The sequence below is a fragment of the Scleropages formosus genome, chromosome 3 (assembly GCF_900964775.1).
Source record: "Scleropages formosus chromosome 3, fSclFor1.1, whole genome shotgun sequence".
Lineage (NCBI taxonomy): Eukaryota > Metazoa > Chordata > Actinopteri > Osteoglossiformes > Osteoglossidae > Scleropages > Scleropages formosus.
In genome coordinates this window covers 33,027,174-33,045,559 of record NC_041808.1, presented here as the reverse complement: position 1 = coordinate 33,045,559, position 18,386 = coordinate 33,027,174, and the positions used below count along the sequence as shown (strand labels likewise).

At 42.1% G+C, this 18,386-nt stretch overlaps 2 protein-coding genes and 2 long non-coding RNA genes across 5 annotated transcripts in view; all 4 read left to right on the top strand.

Moving 5' to 3' along the window:
* Positions 1-4,461: 4,461 nt before the first annotated feature.
* On the top strand, positions 4,462-5,395 carry LOC108940775 (uncharacterized). Of its 2 annotated transcripts, none has more exons than XR_001966591.1 (3): positions 4,462-4,665; positions 5,056-5,223; positions 5,347-5,395. It is a non-coding gene; the product is annotated as an uncharacterized LOC108940775 (long non-coding RNA). The 2 variants fall into 2 exon arrangements; XR_001966592.1 differs by having other exon boundaries at positions 5,350-5,394.
* Positions 5,396-5,404: 9 nt separating this feature from the next.
* LOC108940783 (sodium-independent sulfate anion transporter-like) lies at positions 5,405-11,296 on the top strand. Its single transcript, XM_018763146.2, has 12 exons — positions 5,405-5,629; positions 6,884-7,076; positions 7,514-7,599; positions 7,802-7,881; positions 7,964-8,097; positions 8,620-8,798; positions 9,171-9,243; positions 9,544-9,594; positions 9,690-9,750; positions 10,107-10,162; positions 10,367-10,507; positions 10,695-11,296. The coding sequence occupies exons 1-12, from the start codon at positions 5,420-5,422 to the stop codon at positions 10,847-10,849; spliced, it is 1,419 nt and encodes a 472-aa protein (XP_018618662.2). The 5' UTR covers positions 5,405-5,419; the 3' UTR covers positions 10,850-11,296.
* Positions 11,297-12,908: 1,612 nt separating this feature from the next.
* Positions 12,909-15,508, top strand: LOC108940927 (uncharacterized). Its single transcript, XR_001966597.2, has 3 exons — positions 12,909-13,308; positions 14,205-14,343; positions 15,388-15,508. It is a non-coding gene; the product is annotated as an uncharacterized LOC108940927 (long non-coding RNA).
* Positions 15,509-17,142: 1,634 nt separating this feature from the next.
* The window catches only part of LOC108940791 (E3 ubiquitin-protein ligase rnf213-alpha-like), a 46,275-nt gene continuing 45,031 nt past the window's right edge, over positions 17,143-18,386 (top strand). The window contains 2 exon segments of the mRNA XM_029250258.1: positions 17,143-17,805; positions 18,184-18,372. Of these exon segments, the coding sequence (XP_029106091.1) occupies positions 17,206-17,805; positions 18,184-18,372 (789 nt within the window). The 5' untranslated portion in view covers positions 17,143-17,205.

Below are 18,386 nucleotides of genomic sequence, written 5' to 3'. Positions count from 1 at the left end.
TAATACAAACAATCAGCAAGAAAATGAAGACTTGCCCCAAGTTATGACGACGGAGCAAAATCAAAGTCATACGGAAGTTTTGCTCTCGACAAACAGTCGAATTCTGACAGCCAAGACCACAACAAAAATCACAACATGGAATGTACAAATGTTGTGCCAAACCGGAAAATTGGCTCAGCTGACGAGAGAATTTGCTGCATACAAGTTAGATATCCTCGCTGGGAAGAAACGTGTGTCCCTGAAGGCTGGAGGCAAGGAGTCATCGTCAAGTTGCCAAAGAAAGGCAACATCATGGAATGCAGCAATTGGCGTGGTATCACACTGCTATTTGTCCCTGGCAAAGTGTTTAGCATCATACTATTTACAAGACTATGCGATGCGATTGATCAGAAGCTGTGTGAAGAACAAGCTGGCTTCTGTAGTGGGCACTCATGCTCCGAGCAAATCTTCACCCTTCGTAACATTATTGAGCAATGTATCAAGTTTCAACGTCCCCTGGCAATCAATTTTATCATCTTCAAAAAGGTGTTTGACAGCGTGTATCGCCCGGCAATGTGGAACATCTGTAGAGCCTATGGCATACTGCAGTCATTTGTCAACACCTTTAAGAGCCTATACCACAACTCCAAATGCTGCATGAGGACAATCAATGGGACCACTGTCTTTTTTGATGTAATTAATGGAGTCAGACAGGGCTACATTTTGTCACCTCTGTTGTTCTTATTAGCACTGGACTTCGTGATGAGGCAAACGGTGGATACAGAGCACCTTGGAATTTTATGGAAAGATCAAAATTGGCTGACGGACCTCGATTTCGCAGATGACATTGCCCTTCTGGCTGAGAACCAAGAAGATCTGCAGAAATTGACTACTAAACTGGAAGAAACAACATACAAGGTTGGTCTGAGAATCAGCGCAGAGAAGACAAAGCTGATGAAAATCGGTGACAATACAGCTATCCACCCACTGCTGAAAGTTGCTGATGAGGCGATTGAAACAATCGAGCGCTTCACCTACCTAGGTAGCATGATTACAGCAGACGGCGATGTTGAGCATGACGTCTTCCAACAGCTCGGAAAATTCAGCTATACTTGTCCATCGTATTACCAGCAGCCATATATGCCAGCGAAACGTGGAAGAACACTGTAAAAATAACCCACAAGCTAGATGTGTTCCACCAGAGATGTCTTTGAAAAATCTTGCGAGTAACATGCCGGGATTGTGTCACCAGCGAAGAGATCCTAACACGGACTGGCACACGGCCGCTATCCGAGACAGTGGCAAGACGTCAACTACAGCTGGCAGGCCACGTGTTGCAAATGCAAGACAATCGGCACCCTTTGATGGCAATGACCTGGACACTATCAGAAAGAATGAGAAGAGGCCGACAAAAAAGACCTGGCGAAGCACCTTCAAGGAAGATTTGGTGTGGGAAGGCCTCCAACTTGCAGATGCACAAAATATAGGCGCCAATCAAAATCATTGGCGAATGCTTGCTGCCCAATGTGCCCAGGTGGACCTAAGTCTAAGTAAGGTGAGTGATTAAAGGACATTTTGTGTAGTGTACCCAGTATTTTAAAACCAACCAATGTCAACAACGACTCGTCCCAAGTGGAGTCACAGCAAGCCAGAGCCTTACCTGACAACGCAGGACACAAGGCTGAGGGGGGGAGGGGACACATGCAGGGCGGGACACCAGTCTGACGCAAGGCACCCCAGCAGGGCGTGAACCCCAGACCCACCACACAGCAAGCACCAGCCAAACCCACTGCACCACCCCATCCCCTGCATTGTAAGTTGTCTTAACTTAAATATTTCAGCCAAATACTACATAGTAGTCATTGTACATTGCTTGGCAGCAAAGCATCTGCTAAATGAATACATGCCTTTTTAAATTTAATACAGTCGTCCATGAATGCATATCTTTTGTGCAACGACTTCAAAAAGCTTTATTTCTTTGCATGACTAATAGCCTTTTGATGACAAGGTTACCCTGTGCTTTAAAGATTATGGCTGATTATGTATTTCTTTTAATTGGGAATATTAATAGGGAGGGTACAAAGTTGTGTACACCCTGATGACAGGTTGTAATGATGGAAAGATTATATAGGTGGAATATTTTTACCCGTCAGAGAGTTACATATGTTTTTATAACTTGGAATGTACAAGGCTGAGGACAGATGAAGTAAGATTATTCAAATTTTTGTCTTAAAATACTAGTATAAAGTCTGTGGCCAGTCTACATATATTACATTGGCTATCGTATTGCTTAATACACATTTTTCTTTCTTAGTTAATTTGACTTGCTTTTTCAAGAAGTGCTATCAACCCACATAACTATCTACAGCAGAGGGCCACCTGAACCTGGTTATCCTGAAGCACCACCGTGTGGCTGATGTACAGTATAGCAACACACATACAGTATACAGGTGGTACCCAGTTTACGATGGGGTTATGTTACTGAAACCCATCATAAGTCGAAAATATCATAAGCTGAAAATGCATTTAATACACCTTATACACACCTACGCGTGACAGACTGGGAGATGTAGATAGCGGGCGCTGTCCAGCATCGTGAGAGAGTATCACTCCGTGTGCCCCGGAAAAAAATCTAAATTCAAAATTTGAAGTACGATTTCTACTGCACGTCTATCGCCACCTCACCATCGTAAAGTTGAAAAAAATCGCAAGTCGAACCATCGTAAATTAGGGACCACCTATAGTGGGTTACAGCTGTATAATCTTGGTGCAGTTGAGGAATAAATCCTTGGTAAATGGTACTACAGCAGGAGCATAGATTTGAACCTGCAGTCTTCCCACTGCAAGTAAAAAATCATACTGTAGTCATATTTTCTGCAGTGAGTATTTGGTGATAGATCTTATGATGTGCAATAGTGGTGATGAGACTGGTTATGCTTCTTTTTTGAGAAATGTAAAGTGCTGCGAAAAAGTGTTTGCCCTGTTTTTGCAGCCTTTTTACCTCCAGGGAACTACAGGACTCTGTGGACTGATGAATCAAAAGTAGAACTTTTTGGATACCTCCCGTCCCCCCTTAACTTCTGGCAAAAACCAAATAGAGAATTTCAGAGTAAGAACATTCTGCAGTCAAGGGTGGTGGTGACAGTGTGATGGTCTGGGGATGTCTTGCTGCCGAAAGACTTGGGTGCATTGTTATCATTGAAGGAACTGTGAAGTCTTGTTTGTATCAGGTCATGCAGCAAGACAGTGATCCAAAACATACAAGCAAGTCAACATCACAATGGCTGGAAAAATAAATACATTTAGGAAACGGCCTAGACTAAAACCTGACGTGAATCCAAAAGAGATGTTATGGCAAGACCTGAGCTGTTCATACTCAAAAACTTTGAAATATTGCTGAGTTAAAGCAGCGTTGCATGGAGCAGTGGGCCAAAATTCTTCCACAGTAATGTGAGATCCTGATCAACAGCTACAAGAAACATTTAGATACAGAGAATAGTACCAGGAGTTCCTGACTCTGAAGGGCAATTACTTTATCTTAAAACACCAAGAAAATTACGTAAAAACATTGGTGTCTTTTTTCCTCTCTTAGGCTTCATTCATATGCCACTAGAACTGACAAAATTTCTGATGAAATTTAATATTAAAAAAAGCAGAAATAAAGAAAAGTGGAAAAAGAGTTTTGCAGCACTGTACACAAAGGCATGCCCCCAAGTTCCGACATTGCTGCCATTTTCTTCAGGCAAGCTCTCAGGCTGGAGTAACAATGGGGCCAAGAGAAGAAGACCTTTGCACTTACATATCTGAGCAGATCAAGACTGGACAAACAGACCTGTGCTAGAAGGAATAAATGGACCCGGAACACTATTAAAGGAGTTTAAGAGCAGGATGTATCATGGGCTGGGCCTTTTCAAATAATGAGAGTAGAACACGTTGCAAGTCGACTCATTCTTTGCATAAAGGCACAGTTGCGCTTCCTCCATTGTATTTGCATGTTCATGTTGTCACACAACTGGGTGTAATGGAAACACTCAGAAACTGACGTCAGCCGTCGACGCAGTTGTCCAACTTGGGAGCGGCCCATTCTGCATAGCCGGGTTCAGATCCGGAGAGCCCTGTTGTGGTGCTGTCGTGGCAGGGAGTGTTTGTACCTGCCGTTGCTTAAGGACTGCTGGCTGGAGCTGGAGTGAGGACTGGGATTTCGGGGGGGGGGGGTGCCAGGGGAGGCCATGGACATGAGGAACACAGGAAATAAAACTATTCAGAGATCTAGCTGACTGTCATTTAAGACAAAGATATGTGAAGCAATCCAGGTCGGTGAAAAAGGAGAGCCACGTCAGCCAGCATTCAGAAAATGTGGCAGAGCCAGTGTGTCTGGTACGGCGACACGGAGGCAGCGCTTCCGCCATGGAGCTCCACGCGAGGCGAGGAGGAAGAAGCCGCCGGGGTCACGTGACCCACTTTCCCAGAGCGAAAGTACGATGAGCGGCTTCTTCACTCACACACACACACACGACACGCGCGCGCGTACACACCGGCTCAAGCGGCTTGAATCAAGGGGTACTGTTCCTTCAAGATATTGATTAATTCATTCTGAAATTGTAAATATTTAACAGATCGCAGTGAGCAAGGTGACTGGAGGCTCATTTCCATTTTGGCCGCGCTGGATACAGTACGCCGGTGACGGTAACTTCCCCTAATTTTTTAAACCAGTTTTTATTTTTTTTGTTTTTCTGAAAAAAGTAGGTGTAATCTTCGTAGCGATTAAAAATGATTATGCGTAAATCACGTCATTTCAAGAACTTAATCTGTGTACTGTTCGCTGACAAGTCAACAGGTGCTTCTGCTGTACTGACTGAAGGAGAAATATTTACATGATGATGATATTCACTGCCGAGTCTTCGTCACATTTGTGCTTTTTTTCTTGATTTACTATCCACTCGTGTAAGTGATCGTCTAAAGCCACTATCGCAGACGGTCACGTGCAGCCGCTGGATCAGTTAATCATTGCGTTTGGGAAAAGATGCTTTACGGGAACTTTTTTAAAAGAAAAAACTGTACTGTTTTGGTACACAGGAGGAACACGGGAAACCCGGTCCCTACCCGCGAAGAAGCTCAAAGAGTGTGACACGTATAATCTATAATAATATACTTATATATATTTAAAAAAAGTGTTGATTTCCGGATATGTGTGACACATGATGATGACGACACGCATCGATCTTTGACGCTCCCAGCGAACAGGTGTGTTATGTCGCGTGGATATAAACCTGGGATTTTAACTCACTGAATCTCTTTAATATTGGCTGCACAACAACATTTAATGTGTTATAATTCCCTTCTTAATGGAATGTTTCCTGGGTGCAGCAGACGGGCTTTGTCCTCACCGCTGGGGGTGACCTGGTGGCTGTACGTTCACGTTGGTGACAAAAAGACCGGCATGGACCAAGTGTTGGACATGCCCATGTCCAGCGGTGGAGGGGTATGTTCTCCCCAGGCCTCTCTGAAGACCTGGCTGCCTATTCTCGTGTGGCTGCCCAGGTACCGGCTCAGCTGGCTGCAGATGGACCTGATTGCGGGCATCACCGTTGGGCTGACCACCGTGCCCCAGTCCCTGGCCTACGCCGAGGTGGTCGGCCTCCCCCCCCAGGTAAGCCCGGCTCCCTCCTCTCTTCCCTCTCAACTCCTTTTCTTAAGAGAGTTGGGTGATGATGATGAAAGCACAGAAGCAGTGGAAAAGCAAGTGGGGAAAAAAAAAATAAATGGGCCCCTGTAAAACTTGTTGAATACTTTTAATTATATCAGTCGTTATATAAGTGGGCACCATGGTGGTGCAGCAAAGACGACTGCCTGAGCTGTGCATTTGGAATTCAGCTCTGTAGTTTACATGTTCTCCTCATGTTCGCGTGGGTTTCCTTTGGGCGCTTTGGTTTCCTTCCAAAATCCAGAGACATGTGTTTTGGGGAACTTGTCTTTACAGCAGGCATGGTGGCACAGTGAGCTGCTGCCGAGAACATGGGTTCGATCCTAGCTCAGTCTGCGTGGAGTTTGCATGTTCTCCCCGTGTCTGCTCTGGTTTCCTCCCACAGTCCAAAGACATGCTGTTCAGGTTCCCAATAGTATGTGAGTGACACAGAGAGAGAGTGTGTTCCACTGGTGTATGGATGAGTGACCCAAGTAGTGTATCTATCAGTGTAAGTCACCTTGGTGAATAAGTTGTGTGGGCTGATAACACTACATAGAGTTCATTGGAAATTGCTTTGGAGAACAGTGTCTGCTAAGTAAATGTATTTAGCTTAATGTGTGTGTGGATACTGTACAAGGGTGTACCCTGCCCAGCCTAGTGCCATGTGCTTACTGGATAGGTTCTGAATAACCCTGACCCTGTATAAGGACAAGTTTTTATCCATAGTGAGTCGGTTTTGTCAGTTGTATTGGTTAGGTAGCAGTGGTTAGGGTTGTGGTTAAGGGCACAAATGACACATTTGAAGTCCAGGAAGACTCATGTTGCAGTACAGTAACGCCAAGTTATTCAACTTGGTTGACATTTTTAACAACAGTCAGCTCGGTGAATACTTTATGTTCAAGTTGATAATTTTTTTTTTTTTTTTTTTTGAAACAGTAGTTTACAGTTTATTCAGATAACGATAAGTTGAGGTAAAAAAAAAAAAAAAAATCATTGTAGTTTTGCTGCTCCAACGTAAAACGTGGTGGTTTGCCCCTATAGGTGTGTGTTTTTCTGCGCAGGAGTGTGGCATTAGTTGATTTGGATAATTTGGGCCTTGTTTGAATCAGTGCCTTTCTACTCTGTGAGTGACCTTCTAGAAATCATTGTTACAGTCTCATCTTTCATGTTCTTTCCCCATTCACTGGAATGTTCTCTGTCACGCTTTCCATTCTCCAGTACGGATTATATTCTGCATTCATGGGCGGATTCATCTACTGCATGTTCGGAACATCGAAGGATGTTGTGCTGGGCCCAACGGCCATTATGTCACTTTTGTGTGCCCCTCATGTGGGTCACCATCCAGGCCATGCTGTGCTGCTGACCTTCCTGTGTGGTGTCATCCAGGTCATCATGTCTGTGTTGAGGCTCGGTAAGATTCGAGGGTGCCTGGGCAGTGAAGCACAATACCTTAATGTGACCACTGAACTCTTGACCAGGTGGCTCTGAGTTTGAATCCTAGTTTGGGGACTGTTCATTCATTTATGAATGGCCTTTTGCTAAATGCCTTCAACAGAGGAACACTGATGGATCAACACAGTGTGTTCTGAGTATGCATTAAAGAGCCATGTGTATTTCTAAAACATCAGGTGATCAGTTAAAATTAGATATTCACTTTGCTCTACAACTGTTCTTCAAGATGTACATTGTGTAGGAAGGGTATTTGAGAGCCAGCGTTGCAGGACCTAACTCATTTGCTAATAATGCATTTTGTACATGTAAAAGTTCTCAGTAGTAAGATTAGTGCCAGCGTATGGTGTAAACTTTGAGACTCTCATCTGTCTCCTGATGGTGCCATGTGTTCTGCAGGATTCCTGTTAGACCACATCTCTGACTCTGTAATCAAAGGCTTTACTTGTGCAGCCGCTGTCACCATTGTCTTTGGACAGCTGAAGGTGAGTGAGTTAAAAACCAGGCTGAGCAGTTTTGTAGAACATGGGCTAGCAGCTTGTCCTTATGTTCAAACAGATGGTATCTGGGAAACAAGACTATACTCACAGAGCTAATGGGGTGGATCTTGCCTAAGAGAATTGTCCTCTGTTGATGAAAATGTCTTTTTTTTTTTTTTTTTTTTTTTTTTGCGTTTCTGGACTACAGAACATACTTGGTATTGGCGAGGTCCCTCAACAATTCCTCCTGCAGCTCTACTACACATTCCTGAAGATCCCTGAGGCCAGGTAAGCTTCCTTTCCTGTGAGGTGTGGGGTGAGATGGAGTGGGGTCATCTTAAATTTTCTCAACATTTACTCTTGTTTCTAGGCTGTGTGATGTTGTCATGGGCCTACTCTGTATCGGCACACTAGTGCTCCTTACTAGAAAGATCCCTGCAGGTTCTGAGGACCACCCTGTGAGCAGCAAGAGGATTCAAGGCCTCATCTGGGGCCTTGTCACAGGTTAGTTTTCAACTTCCAAAAGCGCTCTTGTTTAATATTGTCCTTCTGAAAACTCATTCCTCTTTACCTGAGGTATGTTGGGGTCTCAATGTAATTGCCTGTGCTGCACTATCTGCAAGTGACTAAAAAGTTGTTTCAGCTGTTGCATCCTTGACAGTGGTGCTTAATGTAAGTGCAAAAAACACGCAGCGATGTAAATATGTGGGTTATAATCCGTGTAAGATCCAAGTTAAACAAAAGAGTATCCTATACAACTAAGAATGTACATCTGTATTCTGGAGTCTTGTGATTAACGTTATATATTTGGTTACTTGATACCATTATTTGTGGAGAAGACGATATGTGGAAATTTAATATTTGCACTTTAATTTCCTCAGGGCAGATTCAGCTGTTGATTCAATTTCATGTACAACCAGTGACCTTGTGGGAATGTTTGTGCTTTTAGTGAGAATTTCTTCTCATTGAAGGAGCAGTGTCAGGTAGTTTACCCCACATCTGACTGTGTCTCCATGTTCCCGTTAGCCCGCAGTGCCCTAGTGGTGGTTGGCGCAACCTTCCTGGTGTATTTTGCCGAGGTTTGGGGCTATAAGCCCTTCACCATGACAGGCGAGACCTCCCAGGGCCTCCCACCAGTAAAGCCTCCGCCCTTCTCTGAAAAAACTCCAAACGGCACTGTGCTTTCCTTCAGTCAAACTGCACAGGTATGCAGCTGTTCCAGTTTTTGGTGAATCAATGTCTACAATGTCAAGTGGACCACGGTATCGGTATTCGGTACCTCAACTGGTGTGTTCTAATTTTTCGTCTGAGCACAATACGTAATTGCGTACGAAGGTATTAAGAGACATTTCTTTAAGAATAAATTGGAAAAAAGCCTGCTCAGTCAAGCTTATGTTGTTATGAATTTCGGCTGAATAACAGACTCAAGGAGTCTATAATTTGACCAAAGATTCCAAAGACTTGAATAAGCTGAAGTAGAACATATATATAATATGTGAAAAATGCCAGAATCTTGTAGTGCTATCTGTGCTAGCCTACTTGGGATTCATGGTGACTTATTTCTCCCTCTTTGACAGAGTTTACAAGGGGGGCTGGTCATCGTCCCACTCATGGGCTTGCTGGAAAGCATTGCTATAGCCAAAGCCTATGGTGAGAATTGAAACTGCTGAGTCGTACTCATCACGCTCCGTTACAGTTGACATCCTGTGTAGCTCTACCTCTGTTTCTTATAAATTAATATTATATTCCATGTGCTATACAATACGATCAGAGTCCTGACTTTGATAAGGTTCTATAGGGTAGTTGTAGATAAGCTGGGAGAATATCAGTAGCTTTTTTTTTTTTTTTTTTAGCTGCCAGCTCAAAGAATTTCTGCCATTAAAAAAAAAAAAAAAAATTACATCGTGATGATATGATGATGACATGTGACAATTTCTACTTTTCTTGTAGCCAGTCAGAATGATTACCGGATAGATACCAACCAGGAAATATTTGCAATTGGTATGTATGAAACTGCTTTTGTTGACTTGTCGCAAGAGCAGACTATGTTAATTTACCACCTTTTTAACACTTAAGTTCCTGTGCTGTTCCTTCAGGACTCACCAACATCCTGGGCTCCTTTGTCTCCTCTTATCCTGTCACGGGAAGTTTTGGCAGGTGAGACGCTAAGGATTTTTAGTTTAAACTCTATATGATACATAAGATATAACTAGAGGTGTTACTGTAATATAACAAACTAGTGTGATACATTTGCATTCAAAGTGAAACATGTACACAGTGTCTCCTTGTTTTTTACCTATTTAATAGAATTTGATGTCTTAAGAGGCTATCAGAGTTCATTACCATCATAAAAGGGGGAAAAGCTCCTTTTGTTTGATTTTAAACATGTTTTAGACTACAAATTCAGCCCCAGACCTTTGGATATGTAATTGATTTGTATGTATGGAGTCTGTATTGGGTGCAGTGTGAACTGATCATCTTTGGTTTGTGAAATAAATTCTGTCTTTCTGCAGGAGTGCAGTGAACTCACAGACCGGAGTGTGTACCCCAGCAGGCGGAGTTGTGACTGGTGCGTTTGTGTACTTTTGATGTCATGAAGGAACTGTACTGCGGTGTACTGAACTGCTTTTATGGTCCTTGGTTGAATGCGCTCTTAGATGTTTAGTACTTTTTTTTTAGAAAACTATGTAAGAAATATATATATTGGTAGACAATCTATTGCAGTTGGTTTAGTACAGTGTGAGTGATATTTTCGCCACTCTCCCCACTGCAGGCACCATCGTGCTTCTCTCCCTGGCTTTCTTCATGCCCCTATTCCACTACATCCCCAAGGCATCCCTGGCTGCTGTAATTATCTGCTCTGTGGCTCCCATGGCAGATTACCGTGTCTTCCAGGACCTGTGGCAGAACTGCAGTGAGTGTTGCCCCTTCTGGCCTAAATCTGTAAATGCCAGCAGGTCTCAGTGACTGTGATCTTGCATTTTCAATTGTCAGCACTTCCATTATACCTTCAGGTCAAGGTTCAAATTAATGTATGTAGGGTTTTTGAAAATGGTTAGTCACACTCTAAATTCCTCCTATGCTTCTCTTTCTCTCTCCAGGTCTGGACCTGCTGCCTTTCCTGGTTACCTTTCTCATTAGTTTCTGGGAGGTGCCGTATGGAATTGTGGGAGGCGTGATGGTGTCTGGGGTGATCAATATATACAAATACAAGAAGTTTTCACACGTTCCTCTGAAGACATTAGGACACTCATAGAACATTTAAGTTATAATGGACTTTCTCCATTTTAAACGTGATGTTTATTGAATTACAAAGAGCTAAGCGGCTGAAGGGTGCACAATGCACAGCTACTGGTCTCTGAAAGATGAAGTCAGATCACTGTTGAACAGATGTGTGTGAATGGCAGCTAACTGCGGGAAGAACTAACCCTTGTGGAAAAAAAGATGCAGGTTTGCGGTAACTATAGCTGCTTCAGTGAAGTATAAAGCTGTAAACAGACAAGATAAACTGCTACTGACCTCAAGAAGGGCTTTTTTTTTTTTTTTTTTTTCTTTTTTGGCAAAGCCAAAAAAAGATAAACTTAGAATAAGGACCTTCCGCTCAGTAACTTTTGGGATCTCTGTTTGAAATGGGCATTATTTTTATAAAATGGTTATTGATACATGGTTGTTATTTATAGAATAAATATCTGGTTTAAACAAAGTGTAATTACTCAATTTTTACTTCTTAATGTTTTAATTTATAAATCATACTTTTTATTTAGAAAAATTAAGCTTTGTACAGTAGGTCTCTTCAAGCTTTACTTTTCCCCACACTGTACTCCAAGTGCATGTGAGATGGAAAAAAATAAAGTAAGAGTAGTACAGAAACATGCTGAATACATGACCCCCACCCAAAAACCACCATCACATTAACGATCTAGATTAATTGTGTCAGCGGCAAGTGGTGACCTGTTCAAGCCTCTGCAATTACACAATTTATCCATTTATACATCTGGGTAATTTAATGGAGCAATTTAAGGTAAGTGCCTTGCTGAAGGGTACTACAACTGGAGGTGGGATTTGATCCAACTGCTACCAGCTGAAGCTCTGGGAGCAGAGTGAATGGAAGCCCATTTCCAGGTCAACCAGGTGATCCTACCCAGCCAGCAGGTCACCATGCTGCACTGTGGCCACCCACCTGTGCTCTGAGAACAACATTGAGGAGTTTTGTGTTTTGCGGTCAAAGGTCAACTTACAGGCACCTATATGGAAAAATTACGTTAAACAGATGTTTGCCTTTGCAGGAATAATGACTTATCACTCAGCAACAGTTGAAATCCATATGATAATCTAAGAAGTCAATACATGAACTGATATTTCTAAAACTCCTGCAGGCACGATGGTATGGAGCCCAGATTTTTTTTGACATCTGCAATGATAAAAAACCCTAGAGTCACTTTTTTTGATGTTTATTATAACGTTTTTCTCCAATGAAGAGAACCAACAAGATCCCATGTTTATAGAGTCTTATATTTCAGTTTAGACCTTTGTTTATAAGCGTTTAGTTTAATCCATAATTCTAAATAGACAGATAGTATGTATACAGCCTTAAACCTGCACTGAGTCAAATGTTGAAAGCACCATATTGCTTAGGCTTTAATACATTTATTTAGCAGACACTAGAAAGCAACTTTTAATGAACTTTATGTAGTGTTACCAGCCCACACACCTTATTCACCAAGGTGACTTATACTGCTAAATACACCACTTACAATGGGTCACTCCTCTATAGATCAGTGGAACACACTCTCTCCGTGTCACTCACATACTAGGGGTGACCTGCATGTTTTTCAAGTGTGGGAGGAAACCAGAGCACCCAGAGAACACGCAAATTCCACACAGACCGGGCGGGGATCGAACCCACGTCCTCTCGCACCACCCAGACACTGTGAGACAGAGGCGCTACTTGCTGCGCCGCTCATCTCATAAATAAATGTTTTAAATTATTAAATGGAGTTTCCTTGTTCAATTATCAAAAACAGGCATCGTAAATAAACGGCTCGCTCAGAACTTCTTTGTATAAATAAACATTTCGTTGATCTTAGGAAGCACACTTCCACCTATAGTATAAAATATGAAATATATGAAAATATATTAAACATGTTAGAAATAATTTCCATTATTTTTATTTATTTCTTATTTTTTTTGCAGAGCACACGTGACACTGGAGACCAACCCCAGTAGCTCAGGGTTGAATAGCGGGACACGGTCGTTTCTGGAATGACCACCAGCACTAACCGTGGCGCCACTCTTTATTGAGCTCGCTAAGAAAACGAAAATAAAAATCGGACGTAATGGTCGAAGCCCCAAGGGGGGTAGAAAAAGAAGGAAGAGAACTGATGACGCCCATTTCTAATGAAACGAAAGTCGGGGGGCCACATTAGACTAGTTAGGTGGCTCAGAAACTTAGTGGGGGATCCGATCCCCTAGTGTTTTACCACGATAATAACGCTGATCTGGTAGCTGTAACGGAAACAGGGAAATCATGTGCCACCACTGTCCAGCTCCTGCTCGCCTAGACTGGTCTGTAGCCTAATACAGTGTGCGCATTCATTGACTGCGTCGGCATCTTTCTTTCGCACCTTTTTCGTTGCACTCACTGTCTTTGAAATCGGGTAAAAATGCTCTACTTCTGGACGACGTGACAGCCTTGAATTCCGAAACTGTTCCACAGTAAGTTACCTAACTGCACCGCTTATTCAGAAAATTATAAATTATTATGTTGTCAGTTTGATTCTGAAGGTCGACGCACCCACCTTCAGATGACAGTTAGTTGTTAATAAACACAGTAGACTAGTACTGATATATATGGGTTTGTTTCATTATTTACTCTGTCTGTGTAGTGGTTAGACTACGGTTAGTGGTTAACTTGACGAGTTTGTTTGTTGACGTTTTTTGCGAACTCGCTCGGTGCTACAGCGTGTGTAACTTTTATATTAATACTGCATAGTATTACTTTTGCGTAAAGCACTAAATGTATAATTGTTATAATTGTAAGGAACTATGTGGCTCACTGCCGACGTTGTACATTAGCAATGATAGATACTGAGCACGAGGAAATGTTGCTTTAGTCCGGTGTACGAAGCCGGAAGTAAACGATGTGAAGAGCAACGCGGGGCGCCTATTGGATGGCTGCTCAGCTTCCCGCTTCCTATTGGACAAAAATCCGTTCGGTTTTTATCCTCTTTCGAGCGACTTTACGTGAAGGTATTCTGGGGAGGAAAGCTGCAGGAGAGCGAGTCGCTAAGCCGCTTGTGCATGAAGTTGCGGCACAGAAAGCAGAAATTGGAGGAACGATTGCGATTTTCCTTTTTTGTTGCTCAGAACCAACCTCCACTGTGTTTCTCTAACGTGATTCATCAAATGTCTTGGAGCACGCATAAAATAAATGGAAGTTTACCAGACTGCGTCCTGAATGAGTCACAGCAGCAGTAACCGTGGCTGAGGAGAAACGGAAGAAACGAAAGCGAAAGCAAACAGAGCAGCGGGGATTTTGGGCGTCCTATCTTAATCATTGCAGAAGTGGCCGAGTCGAGTGAGCAGCCTAACACTTGTTTGTGTACTCCCAGAGAGGTTCAGAAGGGTCCTGCTGGTGACATTTGAAGATGAAGTGCCAGAGTTGCGGCCACGTCTTGGTGGAGCTCAAGCCCAAGTTCTGCAGTGAGTGCGGCAGCAGGTTGGCGCCTCCACAAGAGCCCACCTCCGCAGGTATGGGACCCCTCCGTCGAGTTGATCAGCCTACCTGTATGTGGCACAGACCAGGCATTTTGTGTGTCACTGACAACTGATAGCTTGTAAAATGTGTCAGCCCACATGACATGGCTTAAACTGGTCATATTCAGAAACACCTCAAAATATTTGTCTCTGCAATATTCAAGCTAAATGAAAGCAGTTAATTTCACTTTTACCTTACTGTTCAATATGTAGGCTAATATAGTGTTGTCAGTGTATACGTGTGAACATTTACCTGCGAGTTTAGAAGCTGAGGTCCAGACTAGTAGCTAAGGAGGAAGTCATGTGATTTAAAGCTTGTGATTTCAAGCCATAGACAGGTTTGTGTCCCTTGTGCAAAGTACTGCATGCAGATAACTTTCTTGATGAACTATGTAATCACTCCCTTGCTCTGCAGTTAACTGCTTGTCCAAGTCTGGTTCTGAGCGATCTGGCCCATTTTGGATTTTTGGTGAAATATTCAACTTCTTAAATTCACATGAAAGTGTGAAATCACTTTGTTAAAAGTGAGTTAAATCAATAAATATGCATCGGTATACCTTGTGTCGTATTTAATGCTTCTGCATTTAGGGATATAAGTCTAAAATACATAACATATATTTTGGTACTCTAAAAGAAGTATAATTAATGAGGGAATTTTTTTGGTAAAATTTTGTAAAGACAGATGCTGACCATTGATTGTACATTCACTTTTGCCAATATAAATGGGCACGGAGGTTGGTGGACATTCCGGCATAATCAGTGGTTGATGAGGGTACGGGTAAGTAATTGCTGTGGAGTTAAATTTGACTCATAATGACCTCTGGCATACATTTCTTGGTTAGGAAAACTCTAAAATTGCTTATCATTGCCTTCTTCCATGCATTTTTTTAAGTTTACAAATGCAGGGAAAACATGGTCCACACACCCTGAGCTGGATTCAAACCTCTGGTTGAACAATGACCTCAGCAGCTGGGAGGTGCTACCTTTTACCTTCTGCAACACCATTTAACTTTAGTTGTTGGTATTATCAATTTGCAGGAGAGTCTCCCCAAACAGCTCAGGTTCAGTTGGGATGTGAGACAAAGCAGGAAATGAAGAGTGAGCCAAACTCTCTTGAAGGCCAAGCTGACGGAGTATCTCCGAAAAGACCCTCTGAAGAACCCAGTGGCAACATGAAGAGTAAGGTGGGTCATAATGTAGGATATATTAATTTTGTGGTATTTGAATGTTAAATAGCTATCATTAAGTCACTGGCTGCTCAGGTTCTGGTGGGCTGTGGGATAAAGCAGAAAATAAACAGTGATGTTATTACTGTTGTTGCTGTTATTACATGTTATATTAATCAGTGATTTTCACAAATGGTTTCTGGTGCTATGTTGTCTTTTTTCCAGCTCAGAAATTGTACTGTGAGGTTTATGAAACCTTCTCCTGGCAGGCTGGTGTGTATAAGGGTTTTACAGCTCCCCATAAACAGCTTGACAGATTAAGACTGGAAGAGATGACTGCATTAGATCAGTCAGGAAATCAGTTTTTTCACTTAGTCTCGTTGGCCTGTCACGGCAAGCTCTAAGGAGTGCGGCTGTATTTTATTTCCTTATCCATTTCTTGTCATCTTTTTGTTCCACTAAAATGGTGTTGCAAAAGCTAATTTACTTCAGTAAGTTATGAAAGCCTTGTTTAAAATGTCAAAACAGACTCGAGTTGTAATGTTTGGGATTAGGAAATTTGAAAGTGATTAAAGCCAAAAATTGGGCATAATCAGTTTGCCATGAAAATCACTTCATATATATCCAACACTTATAGGGAATATAATATATGTGCCATCATAGTATAAACTGTTGTGTACTGTAATAATCATGTTTATGAAAAATGCATTGTAATTTATTACATTTCTTTAGCAGATGCTTTTCTCCAAAGTGACTTATATGTAGTGTTATCAGCCCACACACATTATTCACCAAGGTGTCTTACACTGCTAGATACACTACTTACACTGGGTCACTGATCCATACATCAGTGGAACACACTCTCTCTCTGTCACTCACACACTATGGATGAACCTGAACAGCATATCTTTGGACTGTGGGAGGAAACCCACACTAACACAGGGAGAACATGCAAACTCCACACAGACTGAGCAGGGATTGAACCCAAATCCTCTCGCACCACCCAGATGCTGTGAGACAGCGGAACAACTCACTGTGCCAGCATAATTTATAAAATAAGAAATTGCACTAAAACCCCAATAAACACAATGTAGTTCCCTGTGTTATACTGATGTATTTACATTTTCTCTTCTTTTTTCTACCTTTTTATCTCTTCTACATTTATATCACTGAAAAGTGTATTTGTTAATATCATGAGTTACTGGGACAGTGCTAGTATACGTTCATTAGCTAAGTTTGCATGGTATGAATTCTGTAGTTAGGCCTGTGAAGAGACAAGTGGTTGGCATGCTTTTTCTCTAACCAAAAAAATTGGAGGTTACCTGTGTGAATCTGAGAGCTTGTAAGTTGCGTACATGTTGGAAGCATTTGCATTATATCAGATGGTAGAATATTTGTTAGTGTCTTCGTTGCTTGTTGTTTAATTTTAGCTTTGGGTGTGTACAGTTCCCATCTTATGAATGGCTTTTATTTTTAATTGTATAATTTGTTAGTCTTCAGAATACAATATACTTTAACTGTCAGGTATAATGACATGTCTTATCTTATTTGTTTTAATGTTTCTGTAATGTAGAGAAGAAAAAAGAGGAACAAGAAGAAGTCTGGAAAGACAGAGGGTCCTGATTCTCTTGTATCTCAGCAGGTGACCTCTCACCTCTCTGAAATATCACTGAAAGACAAAACACCTGAGATGCAGGAAACAATGGAGTCCTTGCACAGTGAGGGTTCAGACAGTGAAATGGATGAGGCCACAGGTTCATTAGTAGATTCTGCTGGCTCTTCCTCTTTAACTGAAAGCTGGAGTGAAGTTTCAGAAACATTACTTGACGTTAGCATATCAGACAAGACAAATGGCAATCAAACCCTGCCTTCACCATTGCTCAGCATTCCAGCGCAGGAGTGCAATACACAAGAGGGCCATTCTCCGAGGCTACGGGACAATCAGAATGTGGCAGAAGGTGCTGATCCTCTGAGGAAGCAAACCTCAGAGCCCAATTTGGATGCCCCTCCCAGTGACTTGCATGCAGATTCTGGAAAACCCACAGGTCAGGAGGACGTGGTGGAAGAAATTCAGACCACAGACCAGAGACATGATGAGAAATACAGTAATGCTAATAAGACAAAGAAGGATTTCGGAAAGTCCCAGGAGGATAATACAGACGAGAATGCTAATACGGGTCAGAGTGCTGGTTCACCTAGTCAAACCAGTACTGTCCAGCAGAGCCGGGAATCAGAGACGCAGTCGGCAGGAAATTCACAAATGGTCTTTGGCCCAAGGAGCAAACCAGAGGTATTGGATTGTAACAATTTTAGTTAAGGCAATTGATTCATTATACTGATAAACTGGTTATTCATTCAGTGGTTTGTAAAAGGGTTCATCACAAATTGTATGTATTTCTGTGCTGTTGATTGTATTTTAACGAAGAAACTATGTATGCTTACCAGTAATACATGAGCAATGTGTTCTATATAGACATTATTATTTTATTCTCATTTTTTGGAAATGTGATGTTTGAAAAACCTGTTTTGGGGCTTCCTATTTGTGTTTTTATTTCTTGTATATTGGTATGTACTAAGTATAAATGCGCAGGTTAAAACTCTTTGATAGTGAATATAAAATATGCAATTCTATATGACTGTCCTGACCCATCTCCTTTCTGCTTCACAGGTTCCTAAAAAACCTAACAGCAGTGGTAATGAGGCTAAGAGGGATACAGAAGACTCTAATGTGGACCAGAACACCGGCACAAGTAGGCAAACCAGACAGAAAACTAAAGGTGCTCAGCAGAGTCAGGAAAAGAAGACACAGCCTGCAGAAAGTCAGCAAAAAGTCTTTGGCCCAAGGAGCGAGCCAGAGGTATTGGATTGTCA

What these genes read in the sequence shown, in the direction of transcription:
- LOC108940783 (XM_018763146.2), top strand. Translation starts at nt 5,420, where the DNA reads ATGGACCAAGTGTTGGACATGCCCATGTCCAGCGGTGGAGGGGTATGT. An exon ending in CATGTCTGTGTTGAGGCTCG is followed by an intron (nt 7,077 to 7,513) that starts GTAAGATTCGAG and finishes TGTGTTCTGCAG; the next exon opens with GATTCCTGTTAGACCACATC. An exon ending in CCTTCAGTCAAACTGCACAG is followed by an intron (nt 8,799 to 9,170) that starts GTATGCAGCTGT and finishes CCTCTTTGACAG; the next exon opens with AGTTTACAAGGGGGGCTGGT.